Source organism: Cylas formicarius, unplaced genomic scaffold (genome assembly GCF_029955315.1).
Source record: "Cylas formicarius isolate icCylForm1 unplaced genomic scaffold, icCylForm1.1 PGA_scaffold_7__23_contigs__length_41026272, whole genome shotgun sequence".
NCBI classification, from domain to species: domain Eukaryota; kingdom Metazoa; phylum Arthropoda; class Insecta; order Coleoptera; family Brentidae; genus Cylas; species Cylas formicarius.
In genome coordinates this window covers 5,327,495-5,347,972 of record NW_026844352.1, presented here as the reverse complement: position 1 = coordinate 5,347,972, position 20,478 = coordinate 5,327,495, and the positions used below count along the sequence as shown (strand labels likewise).

The 20,478-nt window shown below is 34.7% G+C and overlaps 1 protein-coding gene across 1 annotated transcript in view; it reads left to right on the top strand.

Moving 5' to 3' along the window:
* LOC132704296 (transient-receptor-potential-like protein) overlaps window positions 1–20,478 on the top strand; it is a 38,993-nt gene that overhangs the window by 15,837 nt on the left and 2,678 nt on the right. Inside the window, 10 exon segments of the mRNA XM_060674194.1 lie at window positions 84–339; window positions 3,460–3,593; window positions 3,869–3,992; window positions 7,418–7,613; window positions 7,667–7,834; window positions 10,844–11,069; window positions 11,121–11,250; window positions 17,224–17,304; window positions 17,356–17,555; window positions 19,712–20,310. Coding sequence (XP_060530177.1) covers window positions 84–339; window positions 3,460–3,593; window positions 3,869–3,992; window positions 7,418–7,613; window positions 7,667–7,834; window positions 10,844–11,069; window positions 11,121–11,250; window positions 17,224–17,304; window positions 17,356–17,555; window positions 19,712–20,310 — 2,114 coding nt within the window.

The window sequence follows — 20,478 nt, the reverse complement described above, 5'->3', positions numbered from 1 at the left end:
CCAGAATATTGGTAGTTTGTTAGTCGGAAAGCAATATTGCTATCGAGACAGAAACTAATAGTAAATGATGTAAACGCGTTTAGGTTTTATCGTAGAAGAAACGCAAGAGATATTCACCGAAGGGATAAAGTCGTACCTGCGCAATCTATGGAACTTCATAGATTTTACGAGGAATTTGTTTTACACGATGACGTTTGGGTTGCGTGTCATCGCCTATATACAACAGGCCAATGAAATCCGTCACGATCCAAATACTGCTTACTTCAGGAGAGAACAGTGGAACGCGTTCGATCCCCAACTGATCGCAGAAGGATTGTTTGCTGCCGCTAATATACTCAGGTAGAGTTGAATTTTTATCATTACACCGGGTAATATTTGTTTTATTATTTAATGGTTTATTTACACACTTAATTTTTAAAGTCAAAGTGGAAACAAGGTTGCTTTCGAAAAATCGTCGCTGGGAGGGGCAAGTTAGTATAAAAGGAAAGAACTTCGCGGTTTCCTGTGGTAAAGGGACGAATGTTTTTCTATCGTGCTCCTGCGGAACACTATGAAACTTTCTTAAAATCGATTTAATTTAATTGTGCGCGCACCCTGTATAAAGTGTCCTTCACATCTCGTCGAACTTCAAAGTTACAGCAAACATCGTTAAATATTAAAATTTGCACAAATAATGATATTTTTTCAAATATCTCGCGCCCTGTATAATTGACGAAACCTGAAACTCTCTCTCGACACAGTTTACGATACTGTTCAAATAAAATTATTCCATCTTTAAAGGTTTTTCATTTATCGCCAATAGTTTACCTAGAAACGACACACCCTGGACATGATTCAAACAATGTTCGAAGTAGGGGTTATAGCCCTGGATCTTCGACATTTCCTGGTCCAAGAAGTTTTTGAAAATAGTGGATGGTTTTCGAGAAAATAAGTTTTTTCTGAAACCATGCAGTGCGACGTAATAATTTTTCAAATATCCCGAGCAGCGCATGTGATAGACGAAAACCGCAAATACAAAAACTATAGCTCTTGATGCGGCCTATGACACTGTTTGAACCTATTAGCCATATTTTTCACGATTTTTGATTTGCGCCTAATAATTTAATATGTAAAAGAACAATTTTCTAGGTCTTTCAAATTTTTGCCTATAATTTGAAAACTCTGTATATGCTGGCTAAAAAATTAAAAAATTTAAAAAATATTTTTCTGGAAGCTAAAGTTACCAAAAAGAAAATTACAATTTTCGATTTGATTGCACCCAATTTCTACCGTTCAAAAGTGGACACGGACTTTTACTTCTCTGCTAAATTTGAACATGATATCTGCAATTTTAGGACACTTAACACATTTCTCATTTAGCACGGAATATCGGGAATATAAAAGTTTTTGCTGTCTATGCTGGCTATATCGCAACTTGAAAGAAAGTGAGATCTGATTTGCAGTCTTTCAGTTATAACCATTTTTCAATAATAGGGGACCCATTTTTTCAGTTTTTTTTTGATTTTGCGGCGCACCCTGTCTATTGTTGAAAAATTTGTCAAGAAAAAAGTTTATGGAGCCGTATCTTCTGCGTCTTCTGGTTCAAGAATTTTTTTGGTCATGTAAACGGTTTTTGAAAAATGATGGCGTCAAATTCACAGAGAAGAAAGGGCTAATAAAGAAGATGGCTGTTGCATCAAAGATATACAGAAATTGCAGAGTATGTGCAAAACATTTAGGCAAATAATGATTTCCTTGTAATCGGAAGTTAAAAAAAAAGGTGTAATACCTTCTAAAAATTTACCAAATACTACCCAAATACCTGTAAATTTTTCTCTCTTGTGTACCTAGGCAAGAAAATTATAAAACAATCATGCAACTCCAAAAAACTATTTTTTAAAGTTGATGAAATAGAGGAAGAGGCGGAATATTTTTTAAAATACAAGGAGTGTTCACAAAATCGGAGAGCAATAATAATAATTAATACATTTGTAACCAAAATTCGATATGCTTTTGTAATTATCAAATACATTTTTTAAATGGTTTTTACAAACCAGGTATTTCAAAATATGCTTTAGAAAGACTTGTGCTAGGTGTAATATTAATACCATGTATTTTCTCAGATCAGGCACATAATAACTGTTCTCAAATAAACAGAATATCAAGAACAAATGTGCTACAAAAATGCACCAGGCTAGCATCAAGCGACACTGTAAGTAACAGTACATCGAAAAACATTTCAAACTTCTATCATCTGTTTTCATGTGTATCCTAAATTCGCTATGCACTGTATATATATCTTAAGAACCATTCAAAATACACCTTTCTAACTTTTCTATTATTGACTTTGCTTTGAATAGTTTCTGAGTGCGAGCCTTCTCCTAACTATGTTTGAAGTTTCCGCAATTTATCTTATAGTCTGTCAGTTCAAAACAAGAAGTAATAAAATGATATAACTATTTATTACATAAATTACTTCTCCAATGTTACAGAACAATTTTTCGTGAGTAAGTTTACCAAAATAATATTCAAGAAAAAATAGAACATTTTCTAATTGCATGCCTTTGCATAAAAAATGTCTTCAAATCTTTTATAGTAACATACCAATCATTAAAAAAAATATAGAAAATATACCTAATTTTATGACCAAAAATTTCCATAAAAATACTATTGGTGTGACATAAAGATGTGACGTGGGTATTATTGTTATTCTCAAATAATAGTTACTGTATTTGATTAGTAGTTTTTTGCATATTATATTGTTAATGTTAATACCAATAAATCGAAAATTTTTAATTTTTGTTTTGTTAATGATATAATTATTAAAAAAAAAGAACTAAAAGTTCAGATTTTCACGATATTTCGTGAAAATCTCAATTTTTAGTTCTTATTTATTTTGATAAATGGATTTTCATCAAGTAAAAGATACCTCACTTCAATATAATTATTTCCTTTTTTCGTATACTTATCACTTTTTTTACTTTCTTTTTGTCCAAATATGCTGTACGTTCAAAGTCATCTCTTTCTTGGCATTCATCGCATGTGTGGTTTTCGTATTTTTTAATTTTCAAAGTGGTATTTGGTATTTCACCCATTGTACTACATTTGGGTTAGTATCTGGGTCCATTGTCCGATCATCTAGATTATCTACGTTCGTTTCTCGAACCAAACTTTACAGCTTCGATATTAGATTCTTGGTGCAGCTGATTGCCTCTGGTTTAGTTACTCTCTCGATATACCTACACACTGGCTAGGTACTTTTGTCCCTATTTCCTCCTCTTCTTGGCTGAATTTCCATTCAGTGTTTTCTTTCACTTCATTAGGCTTTGATGTTTCTTAAGCACGACCTCGTTTAATGCCTTTTGACAATCCAGAACTATAGTTTGAAGTTATTTTGATGTATTGGGAGAAGAGTATGTAATGGATGCAATGGATAATGTCTATGTTAACATGTGTCATACCAACAATTTATTTTTGCAGTGCATTGAAATTGGTACATCTGTTCTCCATAAATCCACACCTCGGACCACTGCAAATATCACTCGGACGGATGGTAATAGACATCGTCAAGTTCTTCTTTATATATTCGTTGGTACTCTTTGCCTTCGCATGTGGTAAGTAGCTGAACCATTTTGCTATCTCCATGTTAAACATCACATAGAAAATACTCATTTTATTCAAGAAGAATTTTTCTATTTGCTCTTGTCTGTTGGATTTTACTGATTTTTTATGTGTTTCTACATTAAAGATGTCAAAAGGCACCACAATCTTTGATAAATATCTTTACGTAAAACTCATTGGCGTGCACAACAAATTTTATGAGGTCTTTAAATTATAAACCCGTCAGAATTCGAAAGTATATTGAAAAACACTGAAATATCTATTTTAGGTCTAAATCAACTGCTGTGGTACTTTTCGGACTTGGAGAGACAAAAATGCTACCATCTTCCCTCTGGCGATCCCGATTTCGACAATGCTGGCGATTCTTGCATGAAGTGGCGACGGTTTGCAAAGTAAGTAACTTTTTTTTTATTTGATTTTGCTCCGTCGCCTATAAAACTGGCCCCATAAGCTGGAGGATTGGTAAATAAAAAGTGTTCAAGTACAAAAATGCATTTGAAGTTTTGAGCAAAGTACATTTTTGCAGTATTGATTTTTAGTGACGTCATGTATTTTTGGGTGATAGTGTTCTAATAATTGATTTTAGGTACAGTGATTAATTGTGTTAGTGCTAGTGTTGTACTAACTCTATTAAGTAATAGTTACGTTTAATTTTAATTAAGTTGTACCTCCAAAAGAACTGAAGACAGATGTACTATTGTATATGGAAGAAAAATGTTTGAAAAAAATTCTGGATATAGTGCTGAAGAAGTTAAGGCGGTCAAGGTCAAAGCTAAAATAAAAGAGAAAAACTAGTTTTTCAATTAGTTATGGATGAAATGTTTATCCATCGGCGTATACAGGACGACCAATTTATGAGGCACCACTATCTTATCCCAACAACGTGTCTTTATTATTGCAACGATGTTTTATGTTGATTGATTTTGCAAAACTTGCATTGGATATAGACGAAACTGAAACCTTTTGCAAGAACTGAGAGATGGTTTCTCTATGGTTGCCGTTAGTTTTTCGAAATTTTGAAGGTGATTTTGAGTAGCTGAAACCCTTTAGAGGGCAAGCTGATAGTTTCGTACTTAATTCGTTTCATTTCATTGATCAATTAAAAAGCGTTGCATTAGTTTCGACGTAGAATCTATACTAAAGTCCCTATTCCTGAAACTTTCAATATTATTTCCGATTTATTAAAATCCTAGAATCTGCAACCAAACATTCCCAGCTGAATGGAAAATTGCTTGTAGGTACCACATTTTTGTTATAATAGCTAAATTTTTGAACAAACATCAGGAACAGCTCTCTATAATCACCAAGCATCGCGAAAATATTTATTACCACATTAAATATATTAAGCATTCTTTCACAAAATACACTACACCACAACCTTCCTGAACACTGAACCGGGAATTTTACGCTCTTTCCAAAAATCGAAAAATTCAATATGGCGGCCATAAGGAAAAGGATGGTTAAGGCGCGTTGCGAGATAACGAAAGACAATTGACGCACGCCATACACGCTATCTTGCTCGTCCTTAAAAAATGTCTGAATTATGTCACGTCTTGACAGGTGTCAGTTTTGGATTTACTGGCGAAAAACAAATTCCGCCATTTTGCACTAAGTTTCCTGTAAGACTTTTTCCATTTAACCTCTGCTGTAGGTATAATGGGAGCGGGGATCCCTGTATACACAAGCGAATCTGGGACACATTGAATGTATATTTTCAATCTGGGACTGATTGCTGGCTTTAAGGGGTTGCGATGTCGGATTTCGCCCCTAACATTCTGTAGTGTTGTGTATGTTAACGAATAAATAATGTTTATAATAATAATAATAATAATAATAATAATAATAATAATAATAGACTTTAGACTTTAGGCTTTATTGGCCATTAAATAAATTACAAGAACAACAAATGGCAAGTCACATCTGTGAATGAAAATGAATCAACACAATACCAAACACATTCTAATAACATTCATAGAGAGCCACATAATTATCAGATAGACAAACACTAAATATGACAAGAATTAGCTAAAAAATAAATAAATAAATAAATTCCCAGTTAGTATTATAGAGACACTCGTGACGCAACACGGATGTACTCATCTGCAGTATAGAATGCGTTCTCCAATTCCCAAATTGTTTTATTATCTTACAAAATTTAGTGAATGGCAGATTTTTGACAACGGTTGGTAGAACATTGTAGTAATTAATGTACAATGTATTTAATTCGGATGTGCGCAGCCTAGAATGACCCCGGACAATTAATTCAGATCCCCTGGTGTAGTGATTGTGGCGATCACTGTGCTTAGGCATATCGTTCTTTAGTTCATGTATGCGAGTGACTGTATAGTAAATAAATGGTGATGGTAAGGTCAAAATATTAAGCTTTGAGAAGAGCGGGCGGCAGTGATCACGAGGTTTTGCATTCGCAATCACACGTATCGCTCTTTTTTGCATAAGAAAAGCCTTGCGGGCACGCACGGAACCACCCCACAAGACAATAGCGTACGCTAAGTAAGAATGGAACAATCCGAAATAAGCAAGTCTTGACATGATAGGAATGAGTGACTTGCTTAAGTATCTAATTGGAAACAATTGACTTGACAGTTTGTGGCACAGGTGTTCAATGTGATCTTTCCAAGAAAAAAAAAAAACGATCGATCCAGACTCCAAGTACTTTAACCGGAGCATTCTTTAAATTGTGCACCTTGCTACAAGAGAAAATAAGATTGTTCGTTTTATTTTCGTTTAACTGTAAGGAGTTAAACCCGAATCATCCACGCGCTCTAGTCTTATTGGCCATACTATCAATACTAAGTTCATATGGGTTCCTAGCTCCGGATAAAAGAATTGTATCATCCGCGTAGAACGTAGTTTTACATGGTATGTGGGAAGGCAAATCGTTGATGTAAACTATGAACAGCAGAGGCCCGAGCACCGATCCCTGCGGCACTCCAAACGATACCGGCAAGCTAGAACTACTGAATCTTCAATAATAATAATAATAATAATAATAATAATAATAATAATAATAATAATAATAATAATAGTAATTATTATTATTATTATTATTATTATTATTATTATTATTGTAAAGGATATAAAGCAAAGTATTAGGAATTTAATATGTTTGGAAGGCTCTGTTTTTGGATATTTTTTTAGTTTTTAATTATTTCTTTGTTAAATATTTTAATAATATGAAATAAGAGCAACAATGTTGGATCTCGCCCCCAGCACTCTGTAATGTTTTGTATGTTAACGAATAAAGACTGTTTATAATAATAATAATAATAAGATTTATTATAAAGAAAATATTATGAATTTAATATTTTTGAAAGGCTCTGTTTTTGGTTATTTTTTCGGTTTTTAATTATTTCTTTGTTAAACATTTTATTAATACGAAATTTTGTTATTCTTTTCCGTTGCCGATCAGATTTCTGTAATAACATTTTCTCTTATAACTTAAACGCGACACTAAAAGTTTATTAGCCATAATAAATTATATTATATTGAAGTGGCTCTATTTCATCTACCACCATTATTCCAGCCCTTTAGTGGGCATTGCTCCTGAATGCTAGTGTGAGGTCGATATCGTGACAATCAAAAACACCTGCATATTTTTTAATCTCTTTTGAGGTTAGCAATATCAATCGACATTTTACTCGCTTAGTATGTCGAAATAGGTAGTCATTTTTCTCTCACACATCCTCAGCAGAAGGTAACACAGACTTATCACAAAAATTTCTTCATTTGATGATGTATTGTATTTATAATGTATTTTATTACGGTGGTCAAATTGCGTATGCCGGTTATTTTTCAGCGTTTTTGAATCTTCACAGTCGCTCTTTTGGGCGAGTTTCGGGATGATCGATTTGGCCAGCTTCGAGCTTACCGGCATCAAAACTTACACGAGATTCTGGGGTCTTCTGATGTTCGGTTCATACTCCGTAATTAATGTAATCGTTCTGCTGAATCTACTCATCGCTATGATGTCCAATTCTTATGCGATGATTGAGGTGAAACCACGAATTAACACATTCACGCGGTTCTGAAGATTGATCCTCCTCAGGAACATTCAGACACCGAATGGAAGTTTGCGAGAACCAAGCTGTGGCTGAGCTATTTTGACGAGTCGGGTACCCTGCCTCCGCCTTTTAATATTTTCCCAAAGCCGAAAAACTTTCTGAAGCTCCTCGGGATTAGAAAGAAGGATCGGATGAGACGAATGTCCACGAAGGTTGGTGAAACTAATTTTGGCTGTGCACGTAGGTTAGGCACCTCACACTCGCTCTTTGATAAAGTGAATTTCTTATCACTCAAAATAAATAAGAACTAACAGTTCAGATTTTCACGAAATTATATATTATCACATGACAATTGTTTCGACAATACCGTGTCTTTCTCAAATGTAATATTTGCAAACTACCTGCTACTATATATACCGAAAAATGACAATAAAGCCTTAATTAATGTTGTTGTGAGAATTTAAGTTCAATAAAGGAGAGGTATTTAAATCTAATTGATCGTTAAGCAATACATTTGAATGTCTATGGCTTCTAATAAATTTAATTTTCTACTTTTTGTGGCTGTATGTAAAATATCAAAATTGTTGTCCAAAATGTGTTTTTCTGTGTTTAAGTGTGTATCATAATTGGAATCGAGACTATTGTTTTTAAACACTCTTTTATGTTCGTTAATGCGTTTTTTTAAGGATCTACCTGTTTGTCCAATATAAATTTTAGGACCTGTAAACACCTGATTTTTGGACAGTTCTTTTTATTGTTTTTTAAAAATTTTCCTATTGTGTTGTTAGTTCTGAAAGCTATTTCCAAACCACATTTTGACAAATGTTTTGAAACTTTTTCACTGGATTCTCCTATGTATATAGTTCTAAATCGTTCGTGTTTTGTCTGGATTTGTTTTTTATTTATAATTTTATCTATAATGGATGGATTGTAGCCGTTGTTGAGTGCAATTTGTTTAATGATATTAAGTTCTTTGTTGTCTTTTTCTGTTAAGAGTGGCGTATTAAGAAGTCTTTCGATACGTATGACTGTGTCCGTGTGTCAAGGTTTATCATAAATGGAAAAATTTCATTTGCTTTGCGTTTTCGTAATAGTTAAGTCTAAAAAATTAATAGAATTATCCTGTTCAATCTCGATAGTGAATTTTATACGATTATGTAATGAGTTAATGTAATTTAAAAAAGAATTCAATTGTTTGTCCCACAAAGCAAGCCAAGATATCATCCACATATCTCTACCACCATAGAAAACTTCTACTTCAAGGATGTTCTGGTATAATATTTTCCAAATTATCTATAAAAATCTTCCTTAAAGATGTAAATCCATTCATTAACTTCAAAATAATTTTGGTCTAAAGATACTATTAAATAATCTAATAAATCTTGTTTCACCAATGGGTTAACCTGTTTCTGAGTGAGGGTGAAATCTACTAAATCTATCACATCCGCAATACTGGGAAATAGGTTTTGTACATCAGAAGATAATAGTGTTGCGTTAGAAGGGATTTTGATATCTTTAATTTTGTTGATTAATTCAAAATAATTTTTAATTGCAAATTTTGGTTTAAAATCTGTGTGGAACTTTAAAATATTTACTAATTTTGTTGAGAGTTTAACTGCTGAAGCCGTTACATAAGACACGACTGGTCTAATGAGCATATCTTGTTAATGTAATTTAAATTCTTTTGAATTAGTCAACAAAATTGAAGGTATCAAAACCCCTTCTAACGTAACACCATTGACTTTTGATGTACAAAATTTATTTCCCAGTATTCCATTAGTTAAGGTTTTATTGTCACTTTTCGGTGTATATAGTAGCAGGTAGTTTCTAAATATTAAATTTGATAAACAATTGTCATGTAAAAATATATAATTTCATGAAAATCTGAACTTTTAGTTCTTATTTATTTTGATAAATGGATTTTCATTAAGTAAACGCCACCACAGTTCGATTTCTTATCATTGACAATGTGCTAGGTTAAACAGAATAATAAACGTAACTCGTGCTTCAAATGCCGATTACCACGTGTGTTCCATAATATGCTATTAAGAAAGACGAAGAGAGACATTTACGTTTTTGAATAGGTGAACGGTTCCTTGAAACCGTACGATTTTATAGATTTTTTTTGAAGACGAGACTACTTTTTTTGCACAAATGGACACTTATCGTCACTAAATAGTCTTTATTGAACCTACGAGAATCCTAATTTATTATTCCCTGTTATGCAGAAAGCTACCAACCAACATTTTATGAAAAAATTAGTTTAACGTGTAATCTGGTCAATAATTAATACTTCTTTGTTCTGCAAAATCTTTCAAAAGCAATGTAGACTCTGAATCTTGACAATTTCCATTCGTAATGAAAACGGTTGATACACTAGATTACACAATTTGAATTTCTCGTACAAAATCTGCGTATGACATCCAGCTTAACTGTTAAGTTAAGTTTTGAAGAAGCAAACAGGATGAGTTAGCCAATGAGGCTCGGACCCTGCGCAAAGATGGTTGCGGTGATTGATGGTGATGGTGATTATGGCTGCTTGCCTTTTGATCTTCAAAAAAAAAATTACCTTTACCACGAGGGTACTAAAAATATTATGTTCTATAGAAGGCATCTCTGTGTATATAATACTGGAATTCATACACATTCCCTCAGAAGTGAAACATCTTATTCTGTGGAGTGGGGATCAAAACATAAATAATCAAATGACTTATTTTTTATTGTTGACTCGAACTAGCTAACGTTTCGCTAATCATCCTATTGGCTTCTTCGGAGCTTGACTGAAACTGGCTCGCATTTTACTCCCTACCTGCTTTTATATTGTTTAAGAGGGCGGAGCTAAATGAGGGAAATAAACACCGTCTCGGATGACAGGTAAAGACCTGAGTCGCGGTTAAGATTGTTAGGTTGTTTATAGATTTTTACAAAACTTCTGGATTCCTCCTGCATCGGTTTTTGCTGAGTCGAAACTGGCTCGTTTCAGTTTCAGTGAAGATCAGGAGATGCCAGCAGGATGATTGACGAAACGTCAGCAAGTTCGACTTAGCAAAAACCGACGCAGGAGGCATCCAGAAGTTTTGTAAAAAGTAAAATTACATGCAAAAAAACAAAAAAAAAACAAAAGCCCTATTGGAAAGCTGGCTTTGTTTTCCGTAATTTACGTTATCAAGATAAATTGAAAGCGACGCGCAAAATGTAATAATATATAATTAAACGGTCAGAGAAGGAACCGCGAGGAGAAAGAAAGAGACTACCGATATACGGCGGTGATGCGAGCTCTAGTTTGGCGATACGTGTCGGCGATGCATCGCAAATGCGACGAGAGCGAGGTTACCGAAGACGACGTCAACGAACTGAAAAGCGACATATCATCATTCCGCTACGAGATACTAGAAGTGTTGAACAGGAACGGGATGGACATTTCCTCGGCCGAAATAAAAGAGAAAGGTGAGACTCCATAAGTACCACTTGAGGTGTGATAATTTTCCGCGATTTCAGCTGTGCTGGGCAAAAAAATGAAGGTGTGGGAGAGGAGATTGTTGAAAGACTTCAAAGTGGCTCCGGTGGCAGCCGAAGAAAACGAGGATATATTCGCTCCGCCTCCGGACAATGAGTCGTCACTAGCAAGGTCGCAGAAGTTTATTTTTGAAAAATAAATAATAATGTGCAGGGTTATGTGAAGAGTATAGGGAAAACAACGGGTTTTTTTTACAAAAAAGTATTTAAAACACCATCCTAACGCAATATAACAGAAATGTTTGTTATTCGAGGCTTAAAGCTGGTGTATAAAAATATAAACACGCTTTAGAAGTAAAAAATATGTACGGGGTGTTTTCACGGTTTATGGAAGTTGAAAATTTGGTTAGTTCCACAACCGGCGAAGCTCCGTCGACTTAAAATATTTTTAGTGGAATTTGCTAACGTTTCGCCAATCATGCCGTTGGCATCTTCAGGGCTTTATCGAAACTGCTTATACAGGATGTTTTCCAATTGTGTCCATTTTCAAAAAGAAAACTTCATCTGAATGTATGTCACAAGCGCTTTAGCTTTTGCGATATCGAATTAATTTTGATGGCCGGTTTCGTGATTATGTTCGACAACAGGTGATGAGTTTATTTGCTGTCTTAAGGCCCTTTCATGTTCTTTGAGCCTAGTTGATATTTTTCGTCCGGTCTCTCCAATGAATTCTTTGCCGCATATGCATGGAATGCTGTAAACTCCTGTTATCTCAAAATGTGCTTGCGAAGATGTTGAGAGGATTTTGAACAAGTGGTAAACTTGGTTTTGACTTTATATTTCTTAAGAACTTTTGATATGTAGTCAGTGACGTTTTGAATATAGGGAACGACAACTGTGGCAATAATTGAAGAATACATGCGAAAAAAGGAGAGGGTCCATTCTTGGCCCAAGTAAGACTAACTAACTAATGGCTAGAAAGATAAGCAGAATTTAAAATGTATGATAGTGGTCAAAAGAGGTCAAGGTACCAAAGGTTGTGAGCGAAAAAGATGCTATTTCGCCGACTTATGATCGTAAATAATGCATTTAGTTCAGTGCCTAGTTATCGACTTGTGTTTATCGGTGTAATTATTGAATATTCTGTTTTTAAAGTTTTGTGGTGTATTTCTTGTTGTTGAATAATGACCGAGCAACAAGAAACAAGGAAAAGAAAATCCTAGGGACGAATGCAGGATGTAAAGTTACGCTTAAGTAGTCATCAAACTGGACAATACTACGAATGTTCAAAACTTAAATGTTTCCGAAATTTCATTGCAGCCGATTTAAGATCGATCGTGGCTATGTTTAATCAACTACAAAGTTATGATGAACAATCCCTTTATCAGAGTGGTTTAATAACACTCTATCGTCCCAGGAAATCTGAAGATGAAGCTGATTTTCATTCATTTCATAAGGTGAGATTGTTAAAAGACAACGAACTTTGTGAAGTCCCAGTGTGCTGTAAAGCTTTTTTAGCCTTACATGCAAACTGCAAAAAGGCCACAAACTATATAAAGCGTATCGAAATCAAGGGGTTCAGCGCCATTAGATATGCTACGAAAGCACTCTTCCAGACCTCACCGACTTTTTAGACAAGTAACAGATTCGATCATGGAACACATTAGATGTTTTAAGAGTAGAAAGTCTCACTATGGCTTGACTAAAACAACAAAGGTTTATTTACCTGTTGAGTTCAATATTGAGAAAATGTACTCTATGTACAAAGAAAAACATCCTGATAAATTAGTTACTTATGAAAAATTAATAGTACCTGTAGTACATGCGACGAGTTGAAAAAAAAATCAAAGTGCAGATGATCACAATGCACAGCAGTTACACAAGTTACACACCGAACGGCGAAATTGAAAAAGAAATACATTTAAAAAGAGCAGGCACCTTTTATAAACGAAAAAAAAGCTTCTAGGCTTGATGCTCAAAAAGACAAAACCAAGGAAGCTATTGTAATGGATTTTCAAAAAAATCTTCATCTGTAGAATATTACAACTAATGGACACGTATTATCGCTGATGATGTTTCTTCATTGCTATGGGATTACCTTTTTAACCATCTAGATTTTGATGAAAAGAAGCTTACAACATTTTGTGAATAATGGTGTAGACAAAATTAAAATTTCACGGTGTTTGGAATGTAACATTATTTGTTCAAAATGGTTTTTCCTGTTCGTGAATATTCGTATCTAGAATGCGATAGAAATATGGGTATAGTGAAACAGAAGAACTGCCTCAAGAATAGAATGCAGTTTTAAGTGATTAACGAAGAAAACCAAGCCCTTTTAAATTTATTTCTCGTGAAGATCAGTCCATTTTTAAGAGTTGAACCAAATTTCTATATACCCAAGTGTCCTCTTTCTTCAAGACCGGTTAAAGAATTAACTGTAACCGAAAATCACCCTCGTATGATGATACATAAGGAAAGTTATAATGGTCGAGAACTTGAAAGTGTTGTCTTAAAACAAAAAAGAAAAAGACTTTCGCTACCTGAAAAGTAAGTGTGTTTTGCTTCCAACTTTAGCTTATGATGAGCCAATACTATCAAAAGCTAAATTTCAAGACCTACAGCATCTAAAAAGATTCTGTTTTCAAAAAGCGCAGGATTTTTTTACAGCAATACCACATTGATAAGATTGCAATAATAGATTATGGACCTTCATCTTTATTGCCCAGTTTTTGTGTATTGGATTCAAAGTTTCTTTTTTATACTTTTTCGTTGACAATTTATATATTTTTGTATATTCTGTCAAAAAGTATTTTAGTTCAAGTTGGCAATAATTATATTCCAAAATCATATTTTTGTTTACCATGTTCTAGAGTAGCCTTCCTGTACTCTTCAGTTGTTTCAGCTAAACGTGCCTCATACCAATGCGAATAATTGTTGAGACATTTGTGTTTTCTTTGATATCCATCCATCCATCCAGATATCATATTGTGAATTTTAAGACAAATACAATATTTCGTTAATGACATCCTCTTGCTGTAGATTTCGCCCATTCATTATTCTTCTGATCGTTTCCATCCACGATCTACCTGGTCTGCCTCGTTTTCTTTTCCCTGGTGGTCTTAAAAATATTCTTTTGGTATTAATAAGTATCCAAACCATTTCAAGTATGGTCTTTCTATTCGATCCATCATCGTTTCTTCTGTTCTTATTCGAGCTCTTACTTCCTCATTGGTTTCTCTTTCTAATCGTTCTATAGTTAAGATTACTCTTTTTAGAAGGATTTATTAAGCATTTAAAGTCCACACTTTTGATCCGTATCTCGAAACTGCCTCCACCATTGCTTGCGCCACTCGTTTTTTGTTTTTACTTGAGATATTCTTATACCACTGGAATGAGTTCCTAAGATTTTCCTACTTTGTTGCATTCTGTGTTTTATTTATGTGTCTCCTGTCCCGTTTTTATTCACAAGTGCTCCTAGATATTTAAATGTAACCACTTGGCTAATATCTGTATCATTAACTAGAACTTGAGACCGAGCATCGCTGTTTACTACCAAGCATTCTGTTTTCTCAAGACTCATCTGTAACTACTACTATTTAACCAAACCTCCACTTGTAAGAGAAACCACCGCAAGTTGCTTTGTATTCTCTTAGAAATCCATCCGATTATTTTTAAATTTTAAGGTAAATATTTTTTTTCTAACTTTAATGACGCTTTATATCAAAAACTGTGTCAAACACTCCGATCTAAAAGAAATAAAAACCCCAAAACCTCCACTTCTAAACGACACTACATCAAGTAGGATAAATACACTCGTTCGTAAACTTGCGCATTGAAGACACATCGATGGAGATCATTGTGTCAGCTAAACATTTCGGGTTCAGTACCTTGGAGCTTAGACCAAAGAGTGAGATTGTGAGTGAGAATATTTTTTTCTATTCTCTTGTGAAAAAAATATCCTATTATACGCAGATCTAGCGTGCGGGAAGCGTCAATTTACCTCGCGAGTTTCTTGTCCCACAGATCCGAGCCACTTCGGATATTTCCGGGCTATAACCGCGCGCGTTTGGGAGCAATCACGGTCGTGTTAGTGAGTGTATTTGTGTTGTTTTGCGAAAATGTACCCAAAAACTAACGGTCTTAGAATTAGTATAGTATGAGTAAGATCACGTCACGTGGACCCCACATTTACCACTTGATTATAAAAAATTAATCTATATATATTTTTTATAAGTACTTATATTGGAAAATTGACAACAACATTTTTTTTATAATGAAAATTGTATGCACTTTTAATTAAAAATGAATTAAAAATCAACCGTAAGAGATAAATTTATGAAATTTTCAGCATCCGCAGCATTTCTTGGTAAAAAAAATCATTTTATTATTATTATTTATGTTATTTTATTATATATATTATTAATAACATTTTATTTTTTTTAACAATGTTATAAAGAATACTATCAATTTTTTAAATTATTTTCACCAAACAGCGTAAATTTAGAAAAAAAAATCAACTTTAATTTTTTAAAACTGTTATACTCTATATCTATTTTATCAAGGTAATTTAGTAAATTATTATTTTTAAATTTACTAGTCAATACTCCATCTTTAGTTAACATCTGAAACAATGACCTTCTACGTCTCCTTCCACCGCGTCGCAATGGCCGGTCCGTGTGGAATGCACATGGAAATTATCGTTCGAAAGCTGAAGGACAGCCCAAGGCTGCCTCACGGCACCTCAGTCATCGCGAATATATTTATGGAAGCTTTTGAGAAGAAAGCTTTCGACACCTTTCATCTAATTTCCTCACGGTCAAGAAACCCTAGTAGATTTTCTTAGACACTTGAACTCTATACACCCTAACATACGTTTGAGTCGGAAACTAGTAATAATCTTCCATTCATAGATATTCTTATCAATATAAAAACAGACCTAACATTGTGTTTGCAGAAAACCTACGCACACAGACCGATACCTTAATGCATGGTCACATTATCATCCGACCCAAAAATTATCGGTTATCAACTCTCTTGTTTACAGAGCCGTAAACTATCTAAGCCCCAGTCACTGAACCCAGAATTAAAACACCTTGCTTCTGCTCTTCTCTCTAATAATTGCCACATTAAAGATATTACGCGTTCGATCAAAAAATACATTTCACCACAACCTTCCAATACCAATGAGGCCGAAAGCAATCCTACACTTGCCACTGTGGTCCTTCCTTATATTCAAAACATCACTGACCACATATCAAAAGTAAAAAAAAGAAATATAACGTCAAAAACAGGTTTACCAGTTATCCAAAAATCTCTCAACATCTTCGGTCCGTCAAAGACAAAATTCCATTTCAATTCCCTGCATATGCGGCATAGAATACATCGGAGAGACCGGACGAAAAATATCAATTAGGCTCAAAGAACATACAAGAGCCTCAAGACCTTATTCGCTAAGACTAAAATTATTGCATCTAATCAATTCTTGTAGCAACAAACAAACAACAAAAATCCGAGAAGCTCTAGTAACCAAACCTGTTTGAGGAAAGCTTGGAAGAAATCAATAGGATGATTGGCGAAACGTCAGCAAGTACGATTCATCAACAACCGACGCAGAAAGGATTCAGAAGATTTGTAAATAATAGTAAACAATTATTTTCTTTATTTTTTCTACCAAAATCTAAATCGTTTGGTTACTTTGGTGTAAATCATCTTCTAGGTGACCGTCTTATGTTAAATAATTCATTTTTCGTTTGACAGTTCAATAAATATTTACTCATTATTGATTGTGGTTCAAGAATGGAACTTTGCATCTTCTTTTTCATTTCCTGAGAGTTTTAAACATAGTCTAGTTTGAATTATAATACACCAAATAAAATTATAAACCCGTTTGAATTATAATACCTCAGATATAATTATAAACCCCGTTTGAATATACGCAGCCTACGGTATGGATTTGGCGGTATCATTTACCGCATGGATTTGCCAAGCAAAAATAATAATAAAAAAAATGAACAACCTGGTTTTCCGTCTGTACTCTTCTTCTCTTACCACTTCGCATACTGAACTTTGCAAACCGATAAAAGAAACATGCACAAGTGAAAAGTTAAATTGTGGTTTGTTTTACATGCTCTCGATAACATTTCAGGTTTAGACGGATCGCTAGAATGGCAGCACTGGATTCCAATTTAAACAAGTGGAAAGCGGTAGTTAAGGGGGCCTGCATTGCGTAAGCGAAATGTCACCCTTTATGTTGGTTTTCGTTATAATCGGATTATAGATCGCAGATCGGGCGATGCCATAGCAGGGACTCGTTCAAAAAACAGCAAAATCTACAGAAAGCCATGGCGCAAGCGCGGAAGCTAGCTGAGAAAACGCCGGAATCTTCTCGGGCCACTACGCCACTGGTGTTGCCCGATTTTACGGGAGAGGAGCTTGTTAAACTTGTCACGGAAGATGAGACTTCGCACGCTAAACCAGGTTCGCCCTGTTGAACGATTTATTTCTTTTCCAATCGTTTCTTTTCTCGAAAATCTCCTTCAATGCGATTCCCTTCCATTCACTTTAATCACTTCGACTATTTCTTAATATTGTACTACAGGGTTTCATTTATTTATAAACGTTCCTAAAAAACATTTAAGTCCACCTTGGGCTAGGTTTGCTTCATAGATCCTCTCCAAAGTCTGGTTACCCTTTCGTCATCATTCTTAATTCTTAATCATTATGAAGTGGGGTTATCACTTCCAGAACATTCGTATTGTGTCCAAGTAAATTGGAGTCTTCTGTGTGTTCTGCATCGTAAATGGCACCTTCACTGAGTATAACAGTAAACTATTCTTCGTCGTCACACTTAAATAATTCTTTTCTTTTTGCTCTTTGAACTCTTTCTCCGTTTCTTTAATGTTAGTATACTCTTTCCTTTCACACAATTTTCTTTGTTCATTTTTTTCTCAGCTTTAATGACGTGCTTGTTAAAATTTGGAACTGCCTTTTGTTTCTCAAAATTTTGGTGTGTAATTAGGTTGATAGTATTCACAATGCCAGATGCTTCGGGGTTTCTAACGCTAATATCCGAAAGTCGCTATAAGAAACCATACCGAAATTAAATTGTTCTTTGAAACATAAAATTTATTTGATGAAGATGATACCTTCCCAACATTAGAGAAATTTGTAATTATCATTAATATATTTACCTAAATTGCATCTCTTTTTGAAGGTGGTGGTGTTGTTTCTAATAATTCTGATGGTAATGTGACAATGCATACCTCAAATGCATATGAGACCTGCTTTGCCTAGGTTTTATGTAAACTGACCAAATTTTTCAATCTTCTCATCCTGATTGAAAAGTGCTTGCCTGGAACACCGGGAGCGGCTATGGGTTCTTCATTATCATCAGTCAGAGTGTCAACATCTTCGATCACTCAAAGGCAATATTCCGTCTGAGATATAAATATCAACTATGCTCAAAGAACATGAAAGAGCCTTAAGACTACGACAAATAAACTCATCAACACCTCCCAAACACAATCATGAAACCGAATATCGAATCTTATTCGACAGATGTTTTCCCTGTCTATTACCTAAGGTTGTGTAACCATCAGATTCTGCGCCTATCAGGATCTCTTTTACCACCTAGTTTTCCCTGTGTTATAAGTTGCAATATTCGATATTTTTTATTTCTCATAAGAGTTCCTTATTTTTATTCAAGATAGTATCGTGAGTTACATGGTATGTCCATCATTCTACGATAGCACCACATTTCAACACTCCATGGAGCATTACAGAGGACACCTAACATTTGAGGAATCACAGCCATATTTGCAGATTAAGGTTTAATTTACACAGAATGTTTCTGAAGTGGTTAAATGCTGACGGTATTTTTTCAATTCGAGTAATAATTATCCGAAAATGATCCCATCATTCGTTCAAGCTGCAACCAAGATACTGAAATGTTTCTACTTTTTCGAGGTCAGTGTTTTTCAAAATAAATAAGAACTAAAAGTTCAGATTTTCACGAAATTATATATTTTGTGTTTATCAAATGATATTTGATAAAGACACGGTGTTATCAGGTCAAAATTTATAATTTCTTGAAAATCTGAACTTTTAGTTCTTATCTATTTTGATAAATGGATTTTCATTAAGTAAAAGCCACCTCAGTGCAATCAGTATTTTTCACTTGCAGATTAGCTTGGCGTTTGGATTTTTGCTAATGATTATAATCTTGGTCTTCTTTGTGTTTAAGCTCATGCCATATTCTTGGCATATATTTACGATTCTGTAGATTAATCTCGGTAAAAGTCAAAGTCAGTCAAAGCTTCATTGTAGTATATTTATTTCGGTAGATGCTGACTCTGCTACTCGGATGATGGATTATAAGCAACCACACAATGTTAACCACGACTGAGTCGTTTCCCTCGTTTAATTCAGCCTAGTAAAGCTCTGAAGAAGCCAACAGCCAATAGTAAAACAAGCGTTTGTCCATTTTGCTAAAGCTTAGATATTTGCCAAAATTTGAGGTTTTTAAATTTTGAACCGTTATATTGTCCCAGTTAGATCACAATACATTTAGGGGTCTTAAATCTTCCTCTATATTTTTGAAGTACCTCGATTGCTGATTCGCTTGATTTGCTTAGCTAAGAAAACAGTCACCCTTAATCCGAACGTAGCCATGATAAGAGGTCAAGGACCACCACTGTCGCCGACCATATCAGTGATCCCGCCTCAGTCGCCTGTTCCAGAGCAGTCCCCGAGTGCTGCTAACGACGTCGATCTGATTAATTTGGAAAGCTCTGAAAATTCACCTATAGCGAGCAAGAAGGAAGGCGCTTCTTCGACGCAACCGCCGGTGGAAGTGATTCCGGATGTGCCGCCTTCACCAAAGAAGGACATTTTGGAAATTCAAGAAAGCGCGCCGACGGGCGAAGATGATTCGAAAAATGAAGATACTTTCGAATGGGAAAAGTCCGCTAAGGATTCGGTCGAAGCGGATCAGCAGTTGTCCGACAAAAATTCGTTCTCTTCTAACGAGAAGCTCGCCGATTCAGAAGACGGCAGCATATACGACGAGCTGAATCGTATAATCTCTTCCGATGACGGCGGGGTCTCGTCGAAGGACGAGGACAGCGCCGATTTCGATGGAATTATCGAAAAGGAGAAATCTGACGACGATGGCGAGGAAATCGTTCCATTAAAAGATGATATCGGACTGGGCGATATTCCGATAGCCTGCGAGGTAAGTTAAGACGTTTCGAATAATATTAATAACAATAATATAATTCCTGCGGACCACTATGAAACTTTCGCAAAATCGATGTAATTTAATTGTGCATGCACCCTGTATAAAATGTCCTTCTAATCTCGTCGAACTTCAAAGTTACACAAACGACGTACTCTGTATATA